The sequence below is a fragment of the Aedes aegypti genome, chromosome 1, assembly GCF_002204515.2.
Source record: "Aedes aegypti strain LVP_AGWG chromosome 1, AaegL5.0 Primary Assembly, whole genome shotgun sequence".
Lineage (NCBI taxonomy): Eukaryota > Metazoa > Arthropoda > Insecta > Diptera > Culicidae > Aedes > Aedes aegypti.
In genome coordinates, this window is record NC_035107.1 from 288,178,936 (window position 1) to 288,190,547 (window position 11,612).

Below are 11,612 nucleotides of genomic sequence, written 5' to 3' on the forward strand. Positions count from 1 at the left end.
TCCCTAATAAATTTATCGGAAAACATCTTAGAGAGAAGATGAAAAAACCGAATTTAGTACTATACCATTTAATTCCACTAGAGTTTGTATCCTTCGACAGATAAGCGTATTTCGACCTCAAGACGGCCTTACACGTCTTCAGTGTCGTGTACTAGACTTGACTTGTCGTTTTTTTCATCTACTTATAGGTATTCTACTGTGAATATATCGTAAAAATCCAATGATTTTGAAGAAGTTTTCAAAAGAATATATTGAGTTATTTAAAGCATTCCAGAAGAAAGCCATAGAATGTGAGGAATCTTTATCAAACATTTCAAATTGAAAAACTTTCCTACAATTTTCGAATTTTTTTTTTAGTCATGTTTGGTAGATTATAAAAAGCTGCACAATATGATGACTTTATTGTTATTTTTCACGTGAAAATAAAAACTAGAATTTTTCCAGGAACTTATCGCAGGATTCTTTTATAAATACTTTCCTTCTTAAATTAATACAAAGATTTTAAAGGATTTTTCTCAATTTTCTTTCAAGAATTCCTCTTTTATTTCAGGTATTCCGTCAGGAATCCGATTATAAATTTTCTCTTGGATTCTACCAGTAATTAACTCGAAATCAAAAAAAAAAATGGCAGATAATTTGAAGTTTCTCAATGCTTCAGGAATTTCAGAATGAATCACACTAGGGATTTTTCTTCAATTATTTTAGTTATTCATCCAAGTGTGGTTTCAGGATTTCAACCAGAATGTCTCCCTGGTTTTTTTTTTCAACATATGGCTACTAGTATAACTGTAGAAATTCATAATGTGTCATTTCTAGAATTCTTCAGAGAATAACCCTTCCAACCTCGATTTTGTTTGAAAACAACGTTCGGTGAGAAAAATCCTACTTCATAGCTTAAATTAGTAAAATTTATCAGCAAACCTTTATTCTAGAACTAATCCTGGTAAGAACACCTGGCTTGTAAAATTCTCTAAAAAACATGTATTAACATTTTCCTAAAAATTTCCTAGAGCAATTAATTACAAATTTACTAAAGCTTTAAATTAAAATAATTCATGAATAAATTCTTGATGGATTCTCAGGAAAGTTTATCTCATATGTATCCTAGAAAATCTTTGAGGAATCTGGAGAATATATTGAAAATCTTTAAGGAATGAAAAGAAAAAAATGGTTACGGAATTTCAGTAAGTATTTATGAAATGAAGAATATCTATTGGCTTTCAGGAAACAATTGTAGATTTATCCTTGGAAAAAATTGTTGAGAAATAGATGAAGTTTTTTTTCTTTGAATCAAAAAAAATATTTGAAGAATTCGCGAAAAAGTTCTGTAAGAAGGTTTTCCTAATAAAAACTTTTTAATGAAAATGTTGTCGATTTCAAATGAGAAAAAAATTTGCTTTTCTAAATCCTAAAATTAATACCGGATCTTGCCCGCCTAAAGTTTTTTAACGGATTCCTCAAATAATCTGGATCTGCAATGCTCCATTAGTTTTTCAAATACATTAAAGAAGAAAATAACACATATTGAATTGAATTATGAAAATTCCATTCCATTCCAAACCGAATCCTCAAAAAAGTCACATTCTAAAAAATGGATATTTTTGGTTAAAAGCCAGGTAGTATAATCTATGATAATTATGAGAAATACTAGAGCACTGGGGGAAACTCTTGAAACAGCTGTAGATCTATCAAGATAATTCTGAAGGAATGTGATGTAGCGATAGCTAGAATATCTACTTTAGTAACTTTTCTTCAGATTATAAACTTGTATGTATCTGAGAAATGCACAGGATACTTCCGAAATTTACATAAGTATTCCCGTAGGGGAAGAGTACCAATTTTCGACCCATTCATACGATTTTGGCTTACTTTGTATGAAAATGCGAAAATTGGGTCCTAAAATGTTTAATGAAATCTTGTTTTTATTTAATAACACGAAACTGCATGGTACTGCAACTGCTTTAGCAATTTTTCTCGCTCAAATAACGGCTATATCATATTTAAACTTCAATTTTAAAATTGGGTCCATAAATGAACCTTGACACTTTTGATCATGTTTGACGTTCGCTTAGTCGACAAAAACACCACAGGGGTTATAGTTTTAACACTGGGGTTGTTCCTATCTAACATTTCGGAGGGGACACGGAAAACAAAATACACCCAGAATTTGAGTTTAAGCCAAGGGGTGTCAAAAACATAACAAAAAATATTTTTGGACTTAACGAAACAAACAAACGAAAAACATAAAAAAAATGAGTAAACATGTGTTTTTGGCCTAAACTTGAGAATTTGGCACTAAAATTGGGACAGGGCTTTAGGACCCTATTGGCACAGAATTCTTGTAGGTCGAAAATTAGTGCTTTTCCCCTATACATCTCTACAAACATTCAATGAAGTTCTTCACAGTTTTTTAGGCGATGGCCCTAAAATATAAGGACGGATTCGTGTGGTATTTTCTAAAAGTAATCGACAAAAAATGTTGAAACACCGGAAAATACTTTTGATTTATGTCTTGAAGGTTTACAGAGGGAATTTCTGGAGGATTTGTTGGATTGATTCATATAAAACATGTAAAATCCCAGCAAAACCTTATGGAAACAATCTTGACGAAAACATTCTCTACAACATGGCAGTGAACAAACAATCAAAATCTTCAATAGTAAGTATAAACAAATTTATTTCGAATTCAAACGTCCGGAAGATTGTTAACGTCAACATCACCACATACGCACAATCTTCTCTCAACTTCATGCCGTTAATCATCGCTTTAAAAAAATCATGCATAGCGTGAGTATACTCAGAAGCCTTTAAAATGAGTCCCGTTAGTCATTGATCACATCAAAGAACGAACCAGACGACATTGGGAGAAAGCATGAAAAAAACGACGACGGGGTCGTGATGCTGGAATTGATATGCGGTGTACCCACGAAAGGTAACACAAGTGGAAGTTAGTTTTCGCCGGTCCAGTGTTCGAACCAATCATACATTCGATAATTTGTTCGGTTGAAGTAAGATGTGCAACGGGTTTCAGAGAAGAAGTGCACTAATGTGGTCAGTGGTGATTGCTGTTTTAAGTGTTCTCGTAACATCAAAGATTTATGTCACTGCATTGACTTGGGAGCGGAGATTGGAAGAAAGTAGTGCAACTGTCGCCAATGTTGAGAGGGCAACCGAAGACGAAACGGTGAGAGATAAAACAAATTTGAACCGAAATCGAATGATGGTGTGACTTGAAGGGGTTATGGTTGTTTGCGAAGCATAGATTGAAGTCCATAAATATATTCTTTTATCATCAGTAGATTCTACCGGAAAGCACTACTTTCTATGATGTAATTGGTACGACTGATGTTACGGATAGCTGGGTCACCGAGACAACGCAGGATGAACTGGTGCCGGATATTGCAGTTCGACAATTGAATTGTACTGAGTGCAGTAAGTGATGCTTTTGAACTTTTAAATTCTAATTCTTGTGTCTCTTTTTAACCCTTTGGGGCCTGATTTTTTCCAAGAACTATTATACAGTTTTTTGAACGCCTTTCAATAGTTTTGGTGCTCAAAATGCTAAACATAACAAGAAATGATGACAAATATTTTTTTGGGAGGTGCTAGGTCTTCCAAACTGCTCTTGAGTTCATAACTTGAAGTCTATGCTTGTAATAACAACCTTGTTCATCATACAAGGTGATGAACTGTAATCTACCGTATATTCTGAACCTTCTGAGTGTTCAGCAAATATTATCAGATCATTTCGAATTTTCTAGATTATCTAACTTGTCGGGATGTTCAGTACATAAGATCTACAACGCGTTGAGAGTCAGGATTTAGTGGTAATAAATTAATAACCACGAAACGAAGCACTTCCGAAACATGGTGTATTCGACAAAGTTTCCGGTCATAATTAGCGACATCTATTGGGAAGCATCCATAAATTATGTCACGTAAAAATATACTATTATCAACCCCCCTGCTTTTCACCTTTTGTTTGAGAACAATTTGTGAAAACGTTAGTAGAGTCTAAATGCGTAAACGAGTAGAAACACGTTTTGAATATATGTGTTTGTCGACGAATCTTCTTCTTTTTTCTTGGCATATCGTTCTCACTGGGAGGAAGCTGGCTTCTCAGCTTAGTGTTAGTTTAGCACTTCCACATTTATTACCTGAGATCTTCTCAGCTAATCACCTTTTTGCATAGATATATCGTGTGGCAGGCATGCGCCCATACTCTGTGCCCAAGGAAGTCAAGACTCTTTCCTTTACGAAAAGATCCGGTAATCGTCATACAAATCTCGAGCTCTACTTCTTTTTTGCAATCGTGCAACACGACTATCCGTGTAGAGGTGTCACTACTTTACTGTCACAGACAAACAGACGTAACACTCTTGAGAAGCTCATGGTACATGCGTTTAACGATGAATTTGAATTTCATTTGACCGACGCGATCGTTCCACCAGAGGCGCTAGTGTTCGACCGCTTTGTCTTTTGATAGTGTACACGTTGCTGAATGATGCGAACAAAACTTATAGGCAATTCGTGCAGTAGTGTGCGTGTTAGGCAAACGTCAACTAAAAATCCATCATGGCAGACTGTGCTTCGCGCGGTTCTTGCAACAGATGGCAGTGTGGACTATAAGACTATCCATGAGGACACTTCGCGATTGGGTTGACAGCTGAAAGTGCAAGCACAGTAAACACTAAACTTTCCGAAATTTCGTTAAGCGTCATCAGTGCTTACCAATCTCCTTTGTTCCCCAAACGAATCATTCTATTGATATTTACTCCTCTTTTATTGATGTTAATCAAACCCTAGCAGCAAATCATGCGACCAGAGCTGACCCCCAGGTTTCGATTGGTTATGTAAGCGAAAACAACTGCTGTTACGGACTAGGCTACGACTGTAGATTTCAGGGACTGCTGTGGGGCATTGCGGATGACCCTGAGTATCTCAATAGTATTTATCAATACCATTTGATCACACGGAAAGTTCAGTGAACCTGGTAGATTCTTCTTCTTCTTCTTGGCGTAACGTCCCCACTGGGACAAAGCCTGCTCCTCAGCTTAGTGTTCTTTGAGTACTTTCACAGTGTGGCAGGCACGAAGATAAAGGGTGTCCACGATGAAATTGCCACACACAAAATTGATTCGCAAAATTCGAGTTTTCATCCGATTGCCATCAAATTTTCAGGGATTGAGAAATAACTATTAAACTTCATTTTACCATTTTACTCGTATTTTATTAACAGTCCATACGGAAATGCCCGCACCTTGGCCTTAACCCCGGCCATGAGATTCTGTACAACCTGTGAATCAACCGTTTTTTGCATGTGAACCCATACTTTCTTCAGTTCCTCGACTGTCTTCACTACCTTAGGTCGGCCAGAAGATTGTTGGGACGTTGTGGGCCTTCAGGAGAGGGAGCAGCCGCTTCTGGAGGCACTCTTTCATGTACACTTGTCCGTTCATCGTGCCCTAGGTCACGAAAGGTGCACTCCGCTTCCCGCACGTGCAGATGGCTTGCCAAACCAGGAATTTCTTCGCAAATTTGGACCTCTTCTGAGTGCGGACATGCTCCGGAACGCTAAACTTATCCTTGGCCGTGAAAAACAGGTTGCCGGGGATCTGTTTGAAGTCGGCCTTCACATATGTTTCGTTGTCCATGAAAGTATTGGTTTACATGCAAAAAAACGGTTGATTCACAGGTTGTGCAGAATCTCATGGCCGGGGTTAAGGCCAAGGTGCGGGCATTTACGTATGGACTGTAAATAAAATACGAGTAAAATGGTAAAATGAAGTTTAATAGTTATTTCTCAATCCCTGAAGTTTTGATGGCAATCGGATGAAAACTCGAATTTTGCGAATCAATTTTGTGTGTGGCAATTTCATCGTGGACACCCTTTACTCTATGCCCAAGGCAGTCAAGAATATTTTCATTACGAAAAAATCCTGGACCGACCGGGAATCGAACCCGGAACCCTCAACATGGTCATAATGAATACCCGCGTCTTTACAGCTTCGGCTATGGGGGCTAAACTGATGCAAATTTTGAAGTTTTTGCTCCCCTATGCTTAAACGATGTCAAATATGATGAAAATGATCCTCCCTAAATTTGAAGTGATTCGGAAGAAATTTGGTTGTGCACACGCTATTTGAAGTTTATATGGAAATTACTATGGAAAAGGCAAATCTTTTGTGTTCACTCCTCTAACTGCTCGTCAAAATAATATATGGAAAAGTAAACACACTCATCTAATGCGAAAACTTCCCAGCTACAACTTTGCCGAAGACCACATTTCGATGGAACGTAAGGATAATTTGTAATTTTTGATAACAAAGTATAAATCATGCTGAGATGATCATTCAATTACTTTCAGAGCAACACTGCTTTTCTGCTGTAGAACATAGTAGCCTGGATTACTTTGAAAACCAGAATGTAAACACGGCGCAAAAGTAATAGGCGACACTGAAAATAATATCGATTACAGGCTCATAACATTGGGCGATATTGGCATCCTTGAGTGCGTTTAAGGCGAAACCTTATAATATATATTTTTAGTACGAAATAGCTAGGAAAATTGTAGGAGATGTGTGTGGTATTGATGTGGATTTTAAAACTAGGTTTATGAAATGTGTATTAAAGTGGAAAGGTTAAAGTTTGAGTATATTTTCTCCAATTGGGATTAAAAATTGCACATGAGAATTTCATTGGTTATTTTCTCATTGTTATTGATTTGTCAGATAGGCCCTTATCGCGAATCCCTCTCGAATTTATTCTTTCCGCCAGGAGCACCACTGTTGTCTGCCGAACAGTTGGTGAAGCATGCTACATGCAAACCAACTTTATGATGATGAATAACAATGTATCCTGAGGTCCTATCAAAAAGTGGTCTTCGGCAAAGTTATAGCTTGGAGGATTCCACATTAGAAGAATTTGTTCACTTTTCCATAAAATATCATGACGAAGAGATAGAGAGCTGAACACAAAAGATTGGCATTTTCCATAGTAATCTCCATATAAACTTCAAATGGCGTGTGCACAGTCAAATTTATTCCGATTCACTTCAAACTTTGGGAAGATGCTATTTACTATAATTAAAATCGTTTAAGCATAGGGGAGCAAACATTTCAAAATTTGCATCACTCTAATGAGGCCCTATATAACCTGGTAGATTATATAACTGAACTCTATTTAGCGAAAAAAAAAAACACTGCCACAAGGGCAGATATGAAGTTCTGAGCTCCAGGATAGTTTGGAAAGGTTTTGAGATTCTCAGAGGTCAATAGATTCCGTTTGAGTTGAAAATATTATTATTTGCAGCGTTGCCAGATCTACGGAAATTTCCGTAGATCTACGGAATTGAGCACTTTCTACGGATCCGTAAGATAATTCTACGGAAAATGTATATTTTCTACAGAAAGCTACGGAAATTCTCATTATTCTACGGTAATTTACGGATTTTTCCAACGGAAATCTACGGAATTGCAATGCCGGGGATCTCTCCCCCCGCTTATCACTTTTCGTCTACGGAATGATTTCCAAAGAAATCTGGCATCGCTGATTATTTCTAGCGCAAGCAACTACTGCTGTAAATTTCGAGAATTGAGCTTCGGGATAGTCTGAACGTCGTAGAATATCCCAGGACACGAAAAGGCATGTGAATCAGCGTTTTTCTTGACATAATAGGTATGTATTACCAAGTACGAACATCAATTGTATATACAAAAGGCATTTTAAGCTACTTTTATACTAATTATTCTATTTGTCAGACTTCTGCATGTTCAGGATGTTCTAGGTTGCCAAGTAGGACATTAAGGCATTCACCTAAAATTTTTCCCTGACAGGGAAGTATATTTGCAAGGACTTTTCCGAACACAGTAAATTTTATTCATTGGTTCTTTTTATACAGCCATTTTTCGACTGCGGTCATAAATGACCGAGCCGGCCCCAAAGGGAAAACTTTGATCATTTTAGCGAGAAAAGTTACTGGAACAAGGGTAGACCTGAAGTTCTGAACTCCAGGGTAAATTGGAGGGCCTGGAATATCACCAACGTTCCTTGAAATAGCCAATTGGTCTGTTAGAAGGTTCAGTGAACATAGTAGATTATATAACTTCACTCAGTTTAGAAGGAAATATTACTGGAAAAATAGTAGACCTGAAGTTCTGAAGTCCTGGGGAATTTTTGAAGGATCTGCAATACATCAATCGTTCCTTGAAACAGCATATTGATCCATGAGAAGGTTCAGTCAACATAGTAGATTATATAACTCACTCAGTTTAGAAAGAAAAATTACTGGAGCAAGGGAAGACCTATAGCTCTGAACTCCAGAGTAATTTGGAGGGCCTGGAATACTCCAAACGTTCCTTGAAATATCTTTTTGATTCGTGAGAAAGCTCAGTGAACATTAAATAACTTCATCGTTTAGTAAGAAAAATTACTAGAACAATTGTAGATCTGAATTTCTGAACTCCGGGGTAATCTGGGTGGCTCGGAATACCCCAAACGTTCCTTGAAACAGCTAATTGATCCGTGAGAAAATTCAGTGAACATGTTAGATTTTATAACTTCACTAAGTTTAGCTAGATAAACAAAATTATTGCGACACATGCAGTGAGTAGATTAATGTCAATTAGTTGATTAATTTTTGAAATGTCATATTTCCCCAATAGCCAAAGCGGGCGCCATTACAATATTATGTATGGACTATCGTATGTAGGGCACTACCATATACACACAAGAGAACGTAGTTTCTGTAAGTAACAGGGTGGGTCAAAATAATGTAATCGAAACTAATTTCAAAAAAAAAATTTAGAATCCTTGAAAAAGGTAAAATAAATTACCGAAACCGTCGGATAGTGAAGCAATACTGTTCTCGCTGCTCTCTAAGACTGAAACGGCCGAAAACATCTTGTTTACCAGCTAAAATATCCAGTCGTTAAGCAACTTTTCCGTTTAGCGAGATAAATTACTTGAACAAGTGCAGACCTGAAGTTCTGAACTCCAGGGTAATTTGGAGGGCCTGGAATATCCCAAACGTTCCTTGAAAGAGCTTATTGATCCATGAGATGGTTTAGTGAGCATGTTAGATTATATATCTTCACTCAGTTTAGTGAGATAGATTACTGAAACAAATGTAAACCTGAAGTTACGAACACTAGGGTAATTTGGAGGGCCTAGAACACCCCAAACGTTCCTTGAATTAGCCTATTGATCCGTGACAAGGTTCAGTAAACTTGGTAAGTTATATATCTTTACTCAGTTTAGCAAGAAAAAATACTGGAATAAGTGTAGACCTGAAGTTCTGAACTCCAGGGTAATTTGGAGCACCTATAATATCCCAAACGTTCCTTGAAACAGCCTATTGATGCATGAGAAGGTTTAGTGAACAGGAAAGATTTTATAAATTCACTCAGTTTACCGAGATAAATTTCTGGAATAAGTGTAGCCCTGAAGTTCTGAACTCTAGGGTAATTTGGAGGGCCCGGAATACTCCAAACGTTCTTTAAAAAAAATACAAAACTCAAAATGATATGCCTATAATGTTGCCCATCAAAAGTATATCAACATATACTGAAAAAAAAATTAATATTGTAGTTAATTTTAAATGAGCATTTGAAATTTCGCTTCCTATATCTTATTGATACATGCGAAAGTTCAGTGAACATGATAGATTAAATAACATCACTCAGTTTAGCAAGAAATACTACTGGAATAAATGTAGACATGGAATTCAGATTTCCAGGTTAATTTGGAGGGCCTGGAATACCTCAAACGTTTCTTGAAGTAGCCTTTTGATCCGTGACAAGGTTAAGTAAACATTGTAGATTATATAACTTCACTCAGTTTAGCGAGAATAACTACTGGAACAAGTGTAGACCTGAAGTTCTGAACTCCAGGGTAATTTGGAGGGCCTGGAATATCCCAAACGTTCCTTGAAATAGCTCTTGAAATTCTCAGAGGTGGGTAGATTCTATTTGAATTTGTAATGTTATTGTTTTTAACCCAAACAATTACTGTTACGGTTGTAGATTTCAAAGAGTGTGCTTCAGGACAGTTTGGACGTCCTAGAACATCCCAGGACATAGCAAAGCAAGTGAAATAGTGTTTTCGTTAAAAGAGTAATTCTGTATTATCTAGCCTGAACATCGTTTATGTTCACAAACAGCATTTCACGCTTCGTATGTACTTATAGTTCAATTATCCAAACTTCAGGATGTTCAGGATGTTCTAGGTTGTCAATTAGGTCATAAAGGCATATACTTTATATTTTTCTCTGATAAAAGAGTATATTTGGGACAACTTTTCCGAAGACAGTATATACATTTGTTCATTGGTTCTTTTTTTACAGCCTTTTTTGTACTGCGGTCATATATGACCGCGCCGGCCCCAAAGGGTTAAGGTAGCACAGACCATGCTTCTTTTTCCTCTGTTTGCATCTCATTCTAAAAATTATCAATAAAACTTTTCAGAAGCAAATTTAAAGCTTAAAAATCATGAGGTTGTGCACTACATTCGAATAATAATATATATTTTGAAATCAATATGTTAAGTAGAACTTGAAGTTTGCTCCTTCAAATCTATTATAGGGTAGTGATGATGATTATAATGTCTAATTCATTTCTGGTGAAATGAATAAAAAGATATCTGAGGAGAAGTCTCTGGGAGAATTCTCGAAGGAACGCATCCGTAGTGTAATTAATGCTTCAAACATTTTTTTTTGCGATCGGCATATATTGAACTATGATCAACCCAAGTTATATATTTTGTTCTGACATTTCACCCCAGAGTGTGGCAATCGGGACCCGCTCGAAAGGATCGTCGGCGGATCACCCGCCAAGGAGAACGCCTACCCCTGGATGGCAGCCCTGTACTACAACAACCGATTCACGTGCGGCGGTTCCCTAGTAACGGATCGGTACATCCTAACAGCGGCCCACTGCGTTTTTCGACTGAGCCCAGCGCGCTTCCGTGTACAGTTGCTGGTGTACAATCGCACCCAGCCTACTACGAATTCGGTGGAGCGCAGCGTTAAGGCCATCAGGACGTTCTTCTACAGTGGACTGACCAACAACAACGACATTGCCCTGATGGAGTTGACCTTTCCGGTTACGATTAGCGAGGATCGCTTGGTTCCGGTATGCCTGCCGCAGCCAAATGATAGCATTTACGATGGCAAGATGGCCATTGTGACTGGCTGGGGCAAAACTGCGTTGGGTGGATTGTCCGCGACTTTGCAAGAACTGATGGTACCCATTTTGACCAATGCCAAGTGTCGTAGGGCTGGTTACTGGCCGTTCCAAATCACCGGCCGGATGCTTTGCGCAGGGTATATTGAAGGCGGACGGGATTCTTGTCAGGTGAGAGTACTAACGTGTATTGTTGAAATATCGCTAATTATTGTATTAACTTTTAGGGAGACAGTGGAGGACCACTTCAAGTGTACAATAACGAAACGCATCGGTACGAACTAGTGGGGATTGTGTCCTGGGGACGAGCTTGTGCCCAGAAGAACTACCCTGGAGTGTATACTAGAGTGAATAAGTTTCTTCGCTGGATCAAAAATAATGTCAAGGATTCATGCATATGTACGTAATAAAACTCAAGTTCTGAATAACTTA

The 11,612-nt window shown here is 37.6% G+C and overlaps 1 protein-coding gene across 1 annotated transcript; it reads left to right on the top strand.

The window, feature by feature from the left end:
- Positions 1 to 2,423: 2,423 nt before the first annotated feature.
- Positions 2,424 to 11,612, top strand: LOC5565597 (trypsin). The gene is made up of 4 exons (XM_021838099.1): positions 2,424 to 3,184; positions 3,300 to 3,432; positions 10,780 to 11,351; positions 11,408 to 11,612. The coding sequence occupies exons 1-4, from the start codon at positions 3,014 to 3,016 to the stop codon at positions 11,585 to 11,587; spliced, it is 1,056 nt and encodes a 351-aa protein (XP_021693791.1). The 5' UTR covers positions 2,424 to 3,013; the 3' UTR covers positions 11,588 to 11,612.

Excerpts from the sequence above, each read along its gene's own strand:
- LOC5565597 (XM_021838099.1), top strand. The coding sequence starts at position 3,014 with ATGTGCAACGGGTTTCAGAGAAGAAGTGCACTAATGTGGTCAGTGGTG. Across the intron at positions 3,433-10,779 it reads ATTGAATTGTACTGAGTGCA|AGTGTGGCAATCGGGACCCG; the intron begins GTAAGTGATGCT and ends ATTTCACCCCAG. Across the intron at positions 11,352-11,407 it reads GCGGACGGGATTCTTGTCAG|GGAGACAGTGGAGGACCACT; the intron begins GTGAGAGTACTA and ends ATTAACTTTTAG.